Source organism: Lottia gigantea (assembly GCF_000327385.1).
Source record: "Lottia gigantea unplaced genomic scaffold LOTGIsca_192, whole genome shotgun sequence".
NCBI classification, from domain to species: Eukaryota; Metazoa; Mollusca; class Gastropoda; family Lottiidae; genus Lottia; species Lottia gigantea.
This window is the reverse complement of record NW_008708367.1, coordinates 191,133-210,616: the sequence shown is the minus strand read 5'-3', so window position 1 is coordinate 210,616 and position 19,484 is coordinate 191,133. Positions and strand designations below refer to the sequence as shown.

Below are 19,484 nucleotides of genomic sequence, written 5' to 3'. Positions count from 1 at the left end.
GGATTAGTAAATAAATTAAAAATTTGTAAATTGAACTAAAACTAAAACTTGGTTTTGGAAAATATAAAAAGGATATTAAAAATGAAAGGAAATTAATGGAAGGGAGTTTTACATCCTACTGTTCAACATGAAGTATTTATGTGGGTTAATCTGGTATAAGATATGATAATGAATATATACACAATGTTATACTATGTTCATATAAAAATGATATGAAATTTTCATTAAATAAAATCTTAGCACAAAACACAGAAATATATTAAAAATTTTACAAAGTTTGTTCATTTATGCTAAAAATCAGTTACTTCATTTTATAAGTCACTATCTTTCTCACAAAAATCTTTTAAAAAAAATCACAATTATATTCGGAATTCTTGGGGATCGGATGCAGAAGTCAAAGCAATTTGTCCGTTTCTGATGACAATACGACCCGGAGTGTTTTGACCGGAGTTAGGTCCAGAGTTAACTTGAGAACTGACGGCGGGGGAAATGGTGGAAGGGGTGTGAGCCGCGAGGGGTGAGAGAGACGGGGTAAAGGAAGGAGTCAATGCTGGAGAGTTATAGTTTGATTCATAACTAATGGGAGATCTAGGTAGACTTGGTAATGAAGTATCCATGGTACTGGCTCGTTGTGATTGGTTACTGCTAGATGAAGAATGACTAGTCCGAGACGCCGGCTGACTGATGGCCTTAGGGGGTGTGTTTGTAATCATAGGGGGCGGCACCATCTTGACTTGTGGATTAAGTTTATTAAGTAATGGTTTTTGCGGCACTGTTCTGATTGGTTGTTTTTTCGGTGTAACATTATCGTCCTTTAATTTGGCGATTTCAGCGAAGACGTGAGCTAGGGGTTGATATTGTGGACCCCAATCTAATAAATAGTCCCAGTTATAAGATCCACTATATTCTTCCTCACTATTAATTACACTGGATAACGAACCTGCGTGTTGTTTCTCAGGGTTCGGAAAGTCTAAAACACGATTTTTATCAATCATAGCAACCTCATCATCCGTCTCCCCATCAGTCAGTTTGTTATAATCTATTCCTATATCTCCCTCCCCACCACCTTCATCAGAGAAATGGTGCATACTCTCAACAGAGGGAGCCACATTCTTCTTTTTATTTTTATTCCCGATTTTGGTTGAGTCTATACCCAATCTTGCTAGATATTCCTGATGATTTTGTACGCTCGGTTCAGACATGCTGTCGTCATCTTGTTGTATTCCTGAATCCGGCATCGCTTTCCTCCGTAAATATCCTTGAGAATGGTTGATAAAATTGTTGGAATTAATCATTCGGATTTCCTCGTCTTCTTCCTCCTCTGCAGAGCCACGCCCACTTGATGCTGAATTATGGGAATGATTAGAAATGTCGGAACTAGTGATGTTAGCGATGTTACGATCGTACGGACTGACTTGTCTATAAGGCGGGGGTCCTACGTTGGGATGTAAAATTGCAGGTGGGATTTGATCAAATGAAGGTTCATATTGCCGAGGCTCTGGTTGAGCTTTTTTCGCTTTATGTTTACGCTTACGGATAAATAAGACAGCCGCAATCACTATGACAACTATAACTATGATAATACACACGACTATCACAAGAGCCAGAACGACGGGACTCAATCCTTCCTCTTTAGTACTCGGGACATATTTACAACCGTCACATGTTCTGTCGATTTTCACAGCAATGGTGGCTGTAGATTCCATAGAGTTATCTAATCCTGATGTTGCTATGACAACAATAGTAGTTTCCTCCTCTTTCAGAGCTCTTTTAACTCTGTTGTCTTCTGGAACGTCTTCATGGAAACTACGCGCAACACTGATCACACCTGAGGACGCGTTAACTGCGAAATAATCGTAACTGCTCGGATATTTGAAATAGAAATAAACTTTTCCAGCTTCTCCACCATCTTCATCAAGAGCACCGACTTGACCCAGGATATCCCCTTTTTTAGCATTGCCCTGGATATCAAAGTCATACGTCTTCTTGATGAAGGTCGGAGCGAATTCATCCTCGTCTCGAATCAAAATGGTCACATTCGCTTCACTTCGCAATCCTCCAATATCTACACCGGATATTCTCACACGATACGCTTTACGCTCCTCGTAGTCGAAACTCATCTGAGTACGAACATACCCTGTGTCACTATCCATGGTGAAATAGTCTGAATCTTGTCCTGGAATCAAGGAATATCGAACTAATCCAAACATTCCACTATCACGATCGTTAGCGTGGGCCTGAAACACGATACTTCTCACTGGGCGATTTTCATACACACTTTCTACATAATGATCAACAGGAAATTTCGGTTTGGAATCGTTAATATCAGTAACGTTAATATCCACGGTAACAAAGGCAGATAACTTGGTCACTTCCTGCGGGCACGATTTACAATCCACGGCTCGAATGATCAAGCGATGTGATTGGTCGGTTTCATAATCCAGCTCCATTCCAGTCATGATGGAGATTTCTCCTTTCGTTCCGTGAATGATGAACAATCCTTTTCCGTTTCCAGACGTAATGGTATATTGAATATCAGCATTTGGACCAATATCTGCATCTTCCGCACCAACTATCAGAAAAACTTGTTCAGACGTGAAATTTTCAGGCAGAATTTTAAAATAATCCTTTTCAAGAAAATATGGAGCGTTATCATTCACGTCTGTCACTATAATGTTGATATTCGACGTGGAACTTTTCGGAGTATCTCCGCGATCTGTGGCCATGACCTTGAGAGTATATTGACCTACTTTCTCTCGGTCAAGGTCACCATTCAGGAATATTTCTCCGGTTCTACGACGTATTTGAAATATATCGGTACTGCCACTAATCAAGGTATAATCTATATCGTCATGGTGATGTGTATTATCTTTATCTGTAGCACGAACTTGTAATAATAGATCACCACGGTTACTAGCTTCGCTGATATTTTTCCTGAAATGGATGAAAATAAAATTAGAAGTAAGGGCTAGGTTGGTTAATTTGAATCCTGCTAATTCAGCAAATGTACTGTTCTAAACATGTATAACACTGTTACATATTAATAGAAATGGAAGAGTTCAATAAAAGATTTAGGGGTTTATATCTAACTTACATGTATAACTGTTCATCAAAGATGGGAGCGAACTTATTGACACTCGTTATTTGAATATGTACTGTAACCATTGACGACAGACGTGGTCGGCCATTATCTGTTGCCGTGACAACCAGTTGTAATATAGATTCGTCTGTTGTATTATTTATAGATTTCTTCGTGAAAATGGTTCCTGAAAAAATTTATCAGAAATTATTATTTAGGAAATTGAGATTATCATTAGTTAAATCAAGCTTTATCACTTATTATACATATAAAAGTTTCTAGATTATTGTACATACCAATTGGAAAGAAACCAATGAAAAGAAGTTAAAAATAAACCAATCAAAAACAATTCAAAATAGATGAAAAGAAGTTTTTAGTTATAAACCAATCACAAGATTTATAAGATAAACTTATAACAAGTAGATTAGGCAATAAAGGTTGTAACTTTGTACTAATGGCAAAGCCACGATAGCCCAGGCACAGGACTTATGTTTTAAGTTCTTTAATTTGAATTAACAAAATGTGTGTTAATAATTAGATGTTGGTAAATCTGGGTTCTGTATACGTGAAACTGTTTAGAATGACGTACCGTTATTACTATCAATATAAAAACTATCAAGAGGATTATCAGATATAGAGTAGGTTATATCAGAATTCTGACCAGTATCTTTATCTGTCGCGTTTACTGATATTACTGGATAATTCATACTCGTTAATTCTGGTAGGGAGACCTAGAAAATACAAAGTAGATTATTACATAAATCAGCCAAAAAAAAGCTTTTATTCCAACTTTCCCAAAATAAGTGTCTGAAAGCCAATGTTGGAGGGGTAATTTAGTGCCTTAATCCTCATTTCTGGACCAATCCCCTTTGAGATGCCATATTGTGTTTTGATTGGCTAATAAAACTGAATTTTAAATCATTTTTAAGTGATTAATCAATGAAGTAACTAGAAATCTGAAATATTCTAGAGTTAAGTTCGTGTTTTTTATAAATATTTGTCCGTACCTGATAAGATTTTTGACTGAAGTCTGGTGAATTATCGTTTATATCATCAATATTAATATCTACTTGTTTAAAATCTGTGTGGAGTCCGTCAGAAACCTTTATATCAATCATATAATGTTTACGTTGTTCGTGATCTACTGGTTTCGCTAGAGTTATCCTTCCACTCAATCTATCGATGTTGAATGTGTTTTCTGGGTTTCCGTCTGTCGAGAAATCATAGATCAAACTGTGGTCTGGGTCCACGTCACTAGCTGTTACCGTGGTTACGTGAGAACCAATTTCCATATCTGGAAGAAATAAGATGAATAAATTATATCATACGGAACTCAGACTGTTAGATAACTAGAGTCGTATAAAGTGGAATAAAAAAATATATATGAAAATATTTCCACCCTGGGGCAAAACAGAAAAATATAATACTGACTTACTCTCTTTAAGAAAGACAGGTTTCTGTGGGGGGAAGTAGGGTTGGTTATCGTTGACGTCAATAATACTGATACTAAGTATACAGGAACTAGATTTGGGTTGTTCCCCTTCATCTATAGCCTGTATCACTAATCTATAACTATCTCGTATCTCCCTATCTAACTTGTCAATATTTGTCTTGACGATACCAGTATGAGGTGGGTCAATAACGAAGGCTCGGTCTTTATTTCCTCCGATTATATTATACGTTATTCTGCCATTATATCCACTGTCAGCATCACGTGCTAGAACCTGAAACGATGTAAAAACAGAGTCTAGTATTGTCACGACTTGACAAGGGGAATAACTGTTTTTTCAGACACTCGATGAAAACTATTGAATTGAAAATAGATTTATACTCAGTAAGTTGTAAAATGCAAAAAAATTCCATTTCTTCTTTATAACCAGGGATATCATTCTTAGCAGGAATTTTTCTTACTAGAAATAAGATGAAGTTTTACACCCTGTTTTACTTATTTAACAAGGGATGTTTTTTTTTTGCTAAACTTTTTTATTGGTCCAAGATATATTTGTGCACATCAAAATTACGCATTGCTAAATACACAAACTGTTCTAAATATATACATCACACATAAAAATCCAATATTACCTTGGTAACGTAAGTTTCTGGTTCGTTACTTTCCCAGACGGCAGATACATATTTAGTCTGAGCAAACTTGGGAGAGTTATCATTGATATCAGTAAGGTTAACTTGTAACGTGGCGTAGGCGTGGTTTTTATATTGTTCAGCTGCCACGACCATTCTTACACTCTGACTCACTTCATAGTCTAACTTATCAGAGTTAGCTACCTTGATTTCTCCTACAAAATAGATGGCGATAGTGTTAAATAATGTTGATGATAGGAAATCTTCCTTTTTGTAATGTAGCTAGGACTTTTAACAGAATCAGCATTAGGGCGTTTCAAGGGCCTAAAACAGTTTTTTAACTAGGGTTGATCATTTCCAAAATCTATTGAATCATGCTGAAATATATTTTAGAATGCCCAAATACGGTTCAGGGTTTCAGTTGAATGGTTTACTTAACCTGTCATTTTATATTTTATCAATTCAAAAGTGTCCATATAATCAAGTCTTTTTTCAATGGATCAATCAATCCTGCTAAATAGCTTTGTTTCTATTCAGAATGATAAAGATTAGAACAGCGAATATTGCCACAGATCCGTCACCAGGAATAAATTGTAAACACTGTAAATGAATCAATCTCTGCTGAACTGAAGAAGGTTTTGTTGGGGCTCGATTCTTACTTGCTGGGGCCCAGCCCTCGTGGACTCCACCCTAACAAAAGAACTGTTGCCGCAAAAGTTTTTGAGAGGGAATAGACCTACCTGTATTTTGGTCAATACTAAAAATCTGATCATCATTGCCGTTAGCGAAACTATAACGTATTGTCCCTGAAACACTGGAGGTGGCAGATACTCGTATTACTGGTGTTAGAGTTGGGGAGTGCTCTCTAATCTCCACACTGTAATGGACCTGTTTAAATTTTAACGGAGGATTTGGGGTGGTCGTTCCTACAGTGATCTCTACTACTCCTGAAAAATATAAAGATAGAAATTATTGATTAGAAATTGGAAAAATAAATAGTAAGAAATATAACTAGAGCCACAAATTGGCTAATTGTAAGAGACTCTGAAAAAATCAACCTTCTAAGTTAATTAGGTCATATGCCAGAATAGTCTAAAGTTCTGATATTTTCTGTCTTTGTCAGGTTGTGAAACCGGAAGTAGACGTCAGACATGAAAGTATCAGCGAATAGCGAAAGTATAATATATTTTTAAATTTTCAGCAATAAAATCACAAATATAGATCAGGAAGGCAAAAGTCTAAGAAGTAAAGACCAAAAGCCCAGGGAGATTTATTGACTTATTAAGGGCTAACGGCCTGTATGAAAAATTTCAATGGCATTGAAAATAAGTAAAATATTATATTTTGTAAATAGTTTCTTACCTGTAGAACTCAGTCTTGGATTCCCATTATCCAGTACTACCACTTTCAAATTATGATAAACACCAGCGTTACTCAGTGACTGTTTGGTGACAATCTCACCCGTCTGGGGATCAATTCTAAAATACTGAAGACTGGTTGATCCTGACTCTGATTGAAGATTGTATGTCAGTTTCTTATTTTCACCTAAATCAGGATCTTTGGCGCCTACAATCAGAATTTGTTTGTTGGCATCAGTGTTTGGTGGCACGTCAACTCGATACGGAACTTGGTTAAAAACTGGAGCGTTGTCATTGACGTCCTGAAGAGTAATTCTTACGATAGCCGACGCGTTCCTGGGACCTGATATTCCACCATCATGAGCGATAATTTCAAAATTATACTGCCCTTTCTTTTCACGATCAAACACACTGAAATATACAGAATTTACACAAATATAATTCAAACACACTGAAATATACACAATTTACACAAATATAATTCAAACAAACCTCAGTGAAAGAGTTGAACAAATTACAATTTATTATGAACTACAGCAAACCTATTATATGACATTTTTCTCAAACTTCATTTCTTTTATTTTCAAAAAAAACAAACATTAAGATCATTCTTAGAATTGAAATAAATTCTTGTTATTATAACTCTATCTTTAGATGCAATTTATTAAAGTAACTATTTAAGTAACTAAAAATTAATTATGGTTATCTTTCAACCACCCTAACGTCTATAATTAGTGGACACTGTTTTAAACCTGTACCAGTACCTTCTGTTAATAGTAACTTGTTACCTTTCAACCACCCTAACCTCTACAATTAGTGAACACTGTTTTAACCCTGTACCAGTACCTTATGTTAATAGTAACTTGTTATCTTTCAACGACCCTAACCTCTATAATTAGTAAACACTGTTTTAAACCTGTACCAGTACCTTCTGTTAATAGTAACTTGTTATCTTTCAACGACCCTAACCTCTATAATTAGTAAACACTGTTTTAAACCTGTACCAGTACCTTCTGTTAATAGTAACTTGTTACCTTTCAACCACCCTAACCTCTACAATTAGTGAACACTGTTTTAACCCTGTGCCAGTACCTTCTGTTAATAGTAACTTGTTATCTTTCAACGACCCTAACCTCTATAATTAGTAAACACTGTTTTAAACCTGTACCAGTACCTTCTGTTAATAGTAACTTGTTATCTTTCAACGACCCTAACCTCTACAATTAGTGAACACTGTTTTAACCCTGTACCAGTACCTTCTGTTAATAGTAACTTGTTACCTTTCAACGACCCTAACCTCTACAATTAGTGAACACTGTTTTAACCCTGTACCAGTACATTCTGTTAATAGTAACTTGTTACCTTTCAACGACCCTAACCTCTACAATTAGTGAACACTGTTTTAACCCTGTACCAGTACATTCTGTTAATAGTAACTTGTTACCTTTCAACCACCCTAACCTCTACAATTAGTGAACACTGTTTTAACCTGTGCCAGTACATTCTGTTAATAGTAACTTGTTACCTTTCAACCACCCTAACCTCTACAATTAGTGAACACTGTTTTAACCCTGTGCCAGTACATTCTGTTAATAGTAACTTGTTACCTGTCAACCACCCTAACCTCTACAATTAGTGAACACTGTTTTAACCCTGTGCCAGTACCTTCTGTTAATAGTAACTTGTTACCTTTCAACCACCCTAACCTCTACAATTAGTAAACACTGTTTTAACCCTGTACCAGTACCTTCTGTTAATAGTAACTTGTTACCTTTCAACCACCCTAACCTCTACAATTAGTGAACACTGTTTTAACCCTGTGCCTTCTGTTAATAGTAACTTGTTACCTTTCAACCACCCTAACCTCTACAATTAGTGAACACTGCTTTAAACCTGTGCCAGTGCCTTCTGTTAATAGTAACTTGTTACCTTTCAACCACCCTAACCTCTACAATTAGTGAACACTGCTTTAAACCTGTGCCAGTGCCTTCTGTTAATAGTAACTTGTTACCTTTCAACCACCCTAACCTCTACAATTAGTGAACACTGCTTTTAACCTGTGCCAGTGCCTTCTGTTAATAGTAACTTGTTACCTTTCAACCACCCTAATCTCTACAATTAGTGAACACTGTTTTAAACCTGTGCCAGTGCCTTCTGTTAATAGTAACCACAATAATCTTCAGGTAAGGAAAGTAGCAAAATGTTTGCAATTAAATATATTAAAAATAGAAGTCTTACCCAGTAGTAATAATTTCTCCAGAAGTACTGTTAACGCTGAAAAACCCCTCTGTATCATTTCCGAGAGAGAAAGTCACTTCTCCGTTGTGTCCATAATCTTTATCCGTGGCGGAAACCTGCAGGACCACCTCCCCCTTAGCGATATCTTCTTTAATAGTTTTAGAATATTCTGATCGTGAAAATACAGGATTGTTGTCATTCTCGTCTAAAACTTGAATAAAGACGTTGGCTTGTCCTCTACGTGATGGTGTTCCTCCGTCGACAGCAGATACTGTTAAATTATACAACTTCTTAACTTCTCTATCTAATGGTGTACAAGTTAGCTCCCCTGTTTTACCATTGATTAAAAAGTGACCGTCATTTCCTCCTGTAAAAATATAAAATATAAAATAATCTGTAAGAGCAGAATTTGTTTCTCAAACACATCTTATTTTCAGTGATAGATAAAATATTTTTTTGGAGAAATGGATTATGGAAGCAGAATCAAATTTTATTTTAGTATTGTGGATCCTCAGACTGGTACAGTTGAAAAACCCAATAACACAGTGGTATCTAGTGTCCTGGAAGAGTGAGTATTCTCAGTATTAATTGTAGTGGAGCTCAAAGTGAAAAACAATTTGACACCAAACAGGAAAGAAGAATATAAAAGAGAAGATTCTGAAATTCAATACATACCAATAATACTATAAGATAAAACAGCGTTCTCTCCATCATCAGCATCATGGGCTACAAACGCCATGACAGAAGATTCTGGTCGATTTTCAGGAATATTTAAACTATAAGAGGAACTCTGGAATATTGGTGAATTATCGTTGATATCTTCAACTTCTATAACTACAGTTGTCATGTCATATTGAGTAGGATAACCTCCGTCTTGTACATAAACTGAAATAATATTTTAAAAATGATCAATATTATTGACAAGAGCTCTTATTAAACTCTATTGTACTGGGTTGAGTAACCTTCTCAATGAAATAATATTTAAGAAATGATGCAAGTCGATTGACAAGAGCTCTTATTAAGCTCCATTGTACTGGGTTGAGTAACCTTCTCAATGAAATAATATTTTAAAAAATGATCAATATTATTGACAAGAGCTCTTATTAAACTCTATTGTACTGGGTTGAGTAACCTTCTCAATGAAATAATATTTTAAAAATGATCAATATTATTGACATGAGCTCAACTAAACTCTATTGTACTGGGTTGAGTAACCTTCTCAATGAAATAATATTTTTAAAAATGATCAATATTATTGACAAGAGCTCTTATTAAACTCTATTGTACTGGGTTGAGTAACCTTCTCAATGAAATAATATTTAAGAAATGATGCAAGTCGATTGACATGAGCTCTTATTAAGCTCCATTGTACTGGGTTGAGTAACCTTCTCAATGAAATAATATTTAAGAAATGATGCAAGTCGATTGACATGAGCTCAACTAAAGTGCCATTTTATTAGGATGAAAAATATCCATCTCAGACTAACACTGAAATAGAAAGATGATGCAAGTTTATCATGGACGTGAACTTTATATTGTTTCCAACCAAAACTTAAAGGATGTATTTCTATCCCCAGATGAGTTAAAATTATTCTCAACAGACTATTGTGGCCTCAGAATTTGCACCAAACCTGGATAAATCTCAAGAATTCAGATAATTTTTTAACTTGAGAAATTTCATGATGTCGATGTTTAAACACAAAATTGCCAATCCCACATAGTATACAAATAAACTTTGGGGGTTAGTCCAAACTTCCGTAAAGACAATAAATATCCTACCAGTAATAATATATGCCGATCTGATTTCTCGATCAAGCTCTGTCCTCGTTGTTATTACACCAGTTTTAGCCTCAATCTCAAATAAATTATCAGCAATGCCTTCTGGGATTAAATATGTTAATTTTCCATTGTCACCTACAATTGGACAATATAAAAATAAATACAGTTTCTGATTGGTCAGTCTGATTTGACTGATAACGTTTCTGCAGGACAGTTATCTACAAATAGGGCAGGAATTCAAAATTTATCTCATTTGGTCTAAATATTATTCAGAATTTACCCAAAAATATTAGAACAAGAATTTAACAGTAGATTGTAATCATGAACATAGCTTTAGATGAAACCCTAAGATAAATGTATTAGTGAAAGCCATAATATTTATTTGTTTGTTGTCTGACTTTAACCTTAAATAGAGTTATTACCCCTTGTACATAATTCGATTTCTACTGATTAAAAGAACAAATTTTGTTGAGTTCAATTATTTTATGCTGGTTTTTCCTGTTCTATCAGAGAAAAACAAATGACAAGATATAATTTCCTGTCCATGATGTAATCAGAATACAAACAAATCTTTGAAATTTTTCAAGAACAGCTCAAATTAATCAAAGAAGCTATTCTCACTGTTAAACAGAAATATTTAAATCAGACCTACCTATATCATTGTCTACAGCTGTAACAGTGATTAATGTAGCTCCAGGGCCAGTGTTTTCGGGGACAGTAGCGTAGTAAGTGTTGTTATTAAATTGTGGTATATTGTCGTTGACATCATCTATTATTATATTTAACAGTTTGTACGATGTTCGTTTTGGTGAACCATGATCCTCAGCACTTATATTTAAAAAATAACGCTCTTTTTTCTCTCGGTCCAGTTGACTGGAGATTGTCAGTAAACCTGAAATAGAATAGAAAATCAATGAAGACCAGTAGATTATGTTTTATCAGTTAACCTGATATACCTCAGGAATATGTTCAAACAAGAGTCTCTAATTCTTCAGGTACTGAATGAATGATAGCTTTTATGTTTCTTTCTGCTCCAAGAGTAATATTACATAATATCTGCATAAATTAACATAAATTAACATATAATTAAGATAAATTAACATATAATTACCTGAATTAGAATCCAGTTTAAAATGTTTGTCCTCGTTTCCAGAGATAATATTATAAACAATAATGTTGTTCCCACTTTTATCTTTATTTGAATCTTTATCTACCGCTATCACATGCATGATGGGATAGCCGACAGATTCGTCTTCTGATACATGTATCGAAGTTCGTGACTCGAAGATTGGATAGTTGTCGTTGGTATCCATAATAAATACTACCGTGGTAACAGAACTCTCTAATATGTTGCTAGGTGACGGACATCGATCCTGAGCCTTGACGATCAAAGAAATCTGATGAACTTTCTCATAGTCGATATTATTGGCTATTTTAAGTTGCCCGGAGTTACTGTCAATGGTGAAGTATGAACCGTGGTTCGGTTCTGGTCCTGAAGAAGTCTCTGATTTGATGGAATATTGAACTGTGCCGTTCAAACCAGAATCTCTATCGACTGCTGTGAATGTATAAACTACCTGACCAATCATGGAGTTCTCTTTAATAGTTTGAAGAATTATGGGATCTTTTTCAAATTTGGGTTGGTTGTCATTGAGGTCAATGATGTTGATGGTGACGCTAATGTTGTTGCTACGTGGATACAGGATGTTATTGTCGATGGCTTTTATTCCCAGGACATGAGACGAAGATTCTTCATAGTCGATTTCTCTGATACTGTAAATTTCCCCTGACGACATGTCCACAGCGAAAAGACTAAAAACATTTCCAGACATAATATAGTAAGAAACTCTGCCATTTTCTCCTGAATCCAGATCATGAGCTTGAACTCGTCCAACAGTGGTGCGAATCGGGGAATTCTCAATGACATCAAAGGTGACCTTGGAGGCATGAAACAACGGAGCTTCATCATTATCGTCTTTTACCTTAATTTCTACTTCTGCTCTGTTGTCGGTGCCTGGATTCCCACCATCTTTAGCGATAACGACCAACAGATATCGTGACCTCTGCTCATAATCCAAGACCTCTTTTGTCGTGATCCAACCTGTTTTTGGATGAATGGCAAAATTTTGTAAACCATCTGCACTGGTGGAGGCTGAAATTAGAAAAAAATAAATGATGTTAAAAACCCACATAAAAAGCACATATTTTGTATAATTGTGTACATAAAACTCACTTTTTCAACCAATTTATATCTTGGAGGCAAAGTAAAATATTAACGATTATGCAAAAAATGAGCGTTAATATAATATAAAATCAACGCCAAAAAAATATTCCTCTCAACATTAAACCTTAAATTTTTCTGTTTGCAATAAAAATAAATTTTTGAGCTTAAAAATGAAATGTCTTACCTGGGTCTAAAACATAAGAAACAAAACCATTTTCAGCAGCGTCTGGGTCGGTAGCTACCATCTGAATCACTTCTGTTCCTTTCGGTTTATTCTCCAACACACTCTCAGAGTAAGGTTGCCTTCCTTGAAATTTAGGTTTGTTGTCATTCATGTCGAGAACCGTGATTTTGACTTTAGTGGCACCATCGAGTGGAGTTGCACCCTTATCAACGACCTTGACCTCTAGTTGGTAACTACCCTGATCTTCGCGATCCAGTTTAGTTTTGGTTGTTATCTCACCATTGTGAGGATTGATAACAAACTTGTTTTGGGATGTTTTAAATGAATAATGAAGTTCAGCATTAATACCAGTATCACGATCTAGAGCTACTACTTGTCCAACCGTGCTTCCAACCTGCTGATTTTCCTCAATATCAAAATGATACTCTGATTGGGTGAAACTGGGTCGGTTGTCATTGGCGTCAGTCACATGAATTCGAACAGTAGCAGTCGAGGACAGACGAATTTGACCAATATCTGTGACAACCACATTAATGACGTACAAATCCTGGATTTCTCGATCCAGATCTCTTTTAACGTACAGTTCTCCAGTTGGATACATGCCAAAAATGTCAGTGTAGGGTGACTCAGCAAAACCAAAGCTCATTTGTCCACCATGATGGGAAGAATCTTTATCTGTGGCATTCACTGTCCCAAACTTCGAATTCAATTCTGCATTTTCCTTCACGTTAAAATCATAAATTCTTTTCGTAAAAATTGGAACATTATCATTCACATCAATGACATCAATGGTTACTGTTGCCGTGGAACTCTCCTGTTGTGGAGTCCCTTGATCATGAGCGACAATCTTCAGCAGAAATTGATCATTGGTTTCGTAATCCAGTTCATTTTTTAGACGAATTTCACCACTCAAGGCATCAATATCAAACAAATCTTTCGGGTTGGTAAGAAGTTTATATCGAACAGTTCCATTTAAGCCATCATCCTTATCATTGGCATGGACACCATATATAGACGTTCCCACGACAACATCTTCTTTAACTGGCAACCTGATTCCATCACCATATATGGTAAATTCTGGTTTGTTATCGTTCACGTCTGCTATGGTAATATTGACCTGAAATATACAACATAATATATCCTATATCATACTCTTACATATATAAACATTACTGCCCTATTCTGTATACTATCTTTATTAACATAGCTTTTATATCTGTATCATTCATGGCATTCATTTTGAAATACAAGTAAAATCTTACATAGAAAAACCACAATAATATTCCCAACATTGTTGAAAATGAAACCAGGGTCAAGTATGCCCTATTAAAATTATAGGCTTACCTGAGTCGTGGCCCAGACCGGGTTGAGACCAGATTCAGCCTGGATGTTTAGTAATACCGAAGGTTTAGTTTCACGATCAATCCTCCCGACAGTATAGATACTACCTTGGTTATTGATACGAAACCAATTCTGATTGGTTGATAGGATCTCGTACTGTATATCTATAATGAAATAAAATTTTAGGATTTTTAGAATTGAGCTAGCTATTATGTAGGCCTCGATCCATAAAATGTATCGTAAGACAAAATCTTGATTTTGGGAAATGTGGCAATAAATAAACAGTAAAAAAATGAAATGAAATGGAGTTTTACGTCCTACTTTTCTGCACCATGTGGACTAATGAAGACGTAAACCAGACTGTGGTGATACTAAAAATATTCAAAAGTAATGTATGAAGCAGACCCCTTGTTCTGAACCAAGGGTACTAGTTCCAACCTGGGGTAACAAGAACATCATTGGAGGTACTCGTGAAAACTCAAACAAGGTGAATATTTTACAGTTTGAAAACTCTCCTGAAAGGTAAGCTACCTCAGACAACTTTCTGAAAGTAGGTGAATATTCTATGGTCTGATCACTTTAAACTTAAAAAGTAAAAAAAAAAAAAACTTACTAGAGCCTGGAGACTGAGTTGTAGCTATTACACTTCCAACAAGTGTGCTGGGGTTGACGTCTTCTGCTACGTCAAAACTATATTGGTTAAACTCAAACTTCGGGCGTTCAGAGTTGGGTCTAATCACACTGATAATAACTGTCGCTGGATTGGTTGATTCCACACCATCTCCATCAGACGCTTGTATCAACAACTGGTACGTTCTTTCTACGTTCGGTAGACTTTTGGCAAGGGAGATAACTCCTGAAATAATATAATAGAATTTGAGAATTCAGTATACTAGTACATCACTGTATATTGTTAGTCCAATTTGGTCAAATTGAAATGACAAAAAGTTATTAACAGAATTCATAATCAATCTTAATTTTATACTGGTTTTATCAAGATATTTTTTCAAACAGAAAAACTCAAAATTTATGGATCCTATGAGTTATTTTTTCATATTGAAATAAATCGAGATTCATTCTCAGGGGTTAAACTATCCCAATCTTCAAAGATCATAAATTATCACTATAATAACTTTAAAACAGATGCTGAAATTATTTGAAATCAATTTATTCTGAATAATATTTATTAAACCTCAACGAAACAGTTTTATAAACTAATATTATTTATTTAACTAATTTAACATGTTTTAAACTTGGCAGTTTTCACCAGAATTCACCAGGTGTTTTTTAACTCGATTGATCTTCTGCATGGCCTCCGTTTCATCAAAACTACACAGTCTGTCCATCTGTAAACAACGTTTGATCAAGTCTCAGATTAGCCCAATCTCATGTAATTCAATCAGATCAAAAAATTGTAGCATTAGCCTTCGTGTGCTCAAAACAAAAATAAAGTAAAATGCCTTAATATTGGATTTCAAAACCAAGCTTTTGATATAAGTTTATTTTTCCAGTGGTTGAATGTTAGATTTGGTGTTCTTTCATTTTGGCTGATCAGTTATCAACAAATTAATAGCTTTTCATGATTCTCTTTTCAAATACAACTCAAAAAATATTAACACAAATTAGTTTTAGGAGAAAAAAAATATTTGCTGGCAAAAATGAAGTATTTTTTTGTAATAATTCTGGGTTAAAAAAAGGAGAAACTTATTAGAATTAGTGGAATTTTGACAGTTTTAAAAGATAATACCTAAATTCAAATTCCACATTTATATTTTATTTTGAATTCTGAATTTACAAGAAATATAAATTATCATCTGGTTTATTTTCAAAATTCTTTCAAAAAGTTTGTCAACTTTAACATTTTATTGATAAATATTTGATAACCTACAAAAAACAGAATTTTACCTTAAAAATAATTAGATATTTTACAATTTTTTAAATAAGAACCATTTTATATTTATGAAAATGATTATTTCAATATGTAGACTAGGTTGTAATTATAAAAACATTTTTAACAATTTAACCAGTTTTATTGCTGTACTTAGTATAGAGGGTTAAAGTTATTTCAAATATTCAGATTTCAGTTTTCTAAATTCACTTTAACATTGTAAAGTGATGTAGTCATCTAAATATTCATTTGATAGATCACAATTTTATTACAATAACTTCAAGGCTTGTAATGATTTAAATAGTTTTTCAGTTTTTTAATTTCAAAAAAAAGAGTTAAAATAATTATATAGTCTTTATAATTAAGCTGAACACACTTTAATCAAAATTGATAATAAATTCAGATCAACAAGCAATTTGCACCGTTCCAATTTATAAAAAAATTTGGAAACCACTTTAATTCTTTAACTCATCCAGACAATGAAATTTCATACAAAAAGTGTTAATATTAATCTTAAACTTCAGGGTAATTAGACTTCAGCACAATATCTGTTATCATTTTTGACCCTTACGAGTTTTATCAGCTGGTGAAGTCAAAAATAAAATACAGTAGGCCTAACCCTTTAAACATTTGAAAATGATTTTACTGTCTGCCAAAAATTATTTAACAATTTTACTGCCGAGTTTTATGAGGCAATAATTGGGTAATTTTGGCAGGAGAGATACGAGAGATATGAGAGATATGTGGAATTGTTTTTGTTTAAAAGGAATATTTTATATAATTGTCTATTTCCTATAGATTAGAAGTTTACAAGAATTTTAAATGATTTAAGAATAAAAACTTGAAAACTTTATGAGTTGAATTCTAGAAGCTATCATTAATAGATTATAATTTTTTGATAAAAATGTCTTGCATCTTTTAAAACAATTATTTTTACAATAGTTTGTCAAATGATCCTCGGATTGTTTCACACCTCAATTTTCAAAACTCTCCTCTAAAAAGCATGTTCAAAAGTCCAGGCCACGTATTCTCAAAATGATCTTAGCACTAGGATGTCCTAGAATCAGTATTGGAAGATAAGAACCTAGGATGTCCTAGAATCAATGTTAGAAGATAAGAACCTAGGATATCCTAGAATCAATGTTAGAAGATAAGAACCTAGGACATCCTAGAATCAATGTTAGAAGATAAGAACCTAGGACATCCTAGAATCAATGTTAGAAGATAAGAACCTAGGACATCCTAGAATCAATGTTAGAAGATAAGAACCTAGGACATCCTAGAATCAATGTTAGAAGATAAGAACCTAGGACATCCTAGAATCAATGTTAGAAGATAAGAACCTAGGATATCCTAGAATCAATGTTAGAAGATAAGAACCTAGGACATCCTAGAATCAATGTTAGAAGATAAGAACCTAGGACATCCTAGAATCAATGTTAGAAGATAAGAACCTAGGATATCCTAGAATCAATGTTAGAAGATAATTACCTCGGATATTCTAGAATCAATGTTAGAAGATAAGAACCTAGGATGTCCTAGAATCAATGTTAGAAGATAAGAACCTAGAATATCCTAGAATCAATGTTAGAAGATAATTACCTCGGATATTCTAGAATCAATGTTAAAAGATAAGAACCTAGGATATCCTAGTGCTAAGATCGTTTCGAGAATATGCGGCCTGGTTTAAGAGGGTTTTAGAAAGAAGGATCATTGGAGAAGGAAGCAAATGGAATCTAAAATAAACCAAGTAACTTACCAGAAGTTCTATCGATGTCAAAATAACCCTGACTATTTCCCGTTTCAATCGTGTATAAAACATCTCCGAAAAACCCTGAATCTTGATCCTGGGCCTGGACGTTCAAGATTGTCTTCCCAACGCTAAAATCTTCTTCCACATTCACTTTATAACTGGACGGATCAAAAACTGGTTTGTTGTCATTGACGTCTGTTACTGTTATTTTGATGGCAGTTGTCGTCTGGAGTCCATCTTAAAATAGATATATAAAATTTGAATATAGGGTTTTTGACGGGGTTTGAAAAAATTCTAAAAGTTGGGTTTAGCAATCAATGTTTTTTCTTGATATTTGGAAAACAGGGACAATCAGAAATTAGTGTTTTTAGAAAATAAAAAATAATAGGTGAATTATGCTCGTCTCAAAAAATATGCTATGTGAAGGTTGCTTTTTAAAATGTCTTAAGTTGATGGTTTTAGGACATTTCTTACCAGTCTCTTTCTCTGAGTAAATTTACTTTACAATTTAAAAAAGTGCAACAAGAATTAAATTCTCTGTATCTAAATTTCCACAAAGTACATCATTTTGATAAACATCAGTCAGTTTTAAATATATCATTATATTGAATCCATCCATCAGATAATGAAATATCAAGTATTTAAATTCAAGGAGCAGAAAATCTACCTACTTCTATCTATCAGGTATAAAAACAAGGGGAAACCACCCTGTTGATATTATTATAACCTGACATGCTGATTATTAAAACAACGCGTAATTCAGGTGTTGGGTTGCCAAGAGTTTCATAATTCGTAATGTTAGACATTATGAAAATAAATTCTAATGTATGAAAATATTCACGAGTAAGAAAAACAGATGGAATCTTAAACGCCAAAAATAATAACAATAAATAATTCTGAATTTTCTGCATTTTGAAAATAGATTTACCAAGTATTTTCTCCAAGTTGAAAAAGATTTGAAAAAGATTTTAAAAAAGATTTGAAAAAGATTTGAAAAAGATTTAAAAAAGATTTAAAAAAGATTTGAAAAAGATTTGAAAAAGATTTGAAAAAGATTTAAAAAACAATTTCAGTCCAGAATTTTCAAGATGGTTTGACTAGATTTGATCACTAAGAAGTTTTAATGATTGGAATATTGAAATCATCATCCATGAAACAATTGAAGACATAGGACATGTCAAGTCTTCTGGTGCAGATACACGAGGCAGAGTTGGGTCTTGACACAATTCACTGTCTTTATTTTCTACAGTATCTATAACTCCACCCTGGATTCTGTCCCTCGTTAATTATAAAAACAAGCACGTTCCACCTCAAAAACAAAATTTAATTTAAACTTACCTAAATCTACAGCCTTGACGAGAAAATTATAACTATACGTTGTTTCATAGTCTAAATTTGATTGGATACAAATCTGGCCAGTTGATTCATCAAGAGTGAAAACTGAGGGAAGATCGGAAGCACCGGTGGGGAAATATTTTACAGGAGCAGTTTTGCCACATTCTGGATCAGTAGCAGACACCTGGAATTATAAAAATAACAATTCATTGTAAGATTAGGGGAA

The 19,484-nt window shown here is 34.1% G+C and overlaps 1 protein-coding gene across 1 annotated transcript in view; it reads right to left on the bottom strand.

Annotated features, from left to right (window-relative positions):
* Positions 1-359: 359 nt before the first annotated feature.
* LOTGIDRAFT_174335 (hypothetical protein) overlaps positions 360-19,484 on the bottom strand; it is a gene marked incomplete at both ends in the record, with an annotated part of 32,529 nt that continues 13,404 nt past the window's right edge. The window contains 18 exons of the mRNA XM_009052940.1: positions 360-2,934; positions 3,095-3,266; positions 3,669-3,810; positions 4,087-4,373; positions 4,515-4,803; positions 5,162-5,373; positions 5,899-6,105; positions 6,521-6,927; positions 8,755-9,121; positions 9,430-9,639; positions 10,534-10,668; positions 11,186-11,425; positions 11,645-12,685; positions 12,942-14,058; positions 14,286-14,446; positions 14,896-15,138; positions 17,930-18,160; positions 19,262-19,442. Coding sequence (XP_009051188.1) covers positions 360-2,934; positions 3,095-3,266; positions 3,669-3,810; positions 4,087-4,373; positions 4,515-4,803; positions 5,162-5,373; positions 5,899-6,105; positions 6,521-6,927; positions 8,755-9,121; positions 9,430-9,639; positions 10,534-10,668; positions 11,186-11,425; positions 11,645-12,685; positions 12,942-14,058; positions 14,286-14,446; positions 14,896-15,138; positions 17,930-18,160; positions 19,262-19,442 — 8,217 coding nt within the window. The remainder of the gene's footprint in view (positions 2,935-3,094; positions 3,267-3,668; positions 3,811-4,086; positions 4,374-4,514; positions 4,804-5,161; positions 5,374-5,898; positions 6,106-6,520; positions 6,928-8,754; positions 9,122-9,429; positions 9,640-10,533; positions 10,669-11,185; positions 11,426-11,644; positions 12,686-12,941; positions 14,059-14,285; positions 14,447-14,895; positions 15,139-17,929; positions 18,161-19,261; positions 19,443-19,484) is intronic.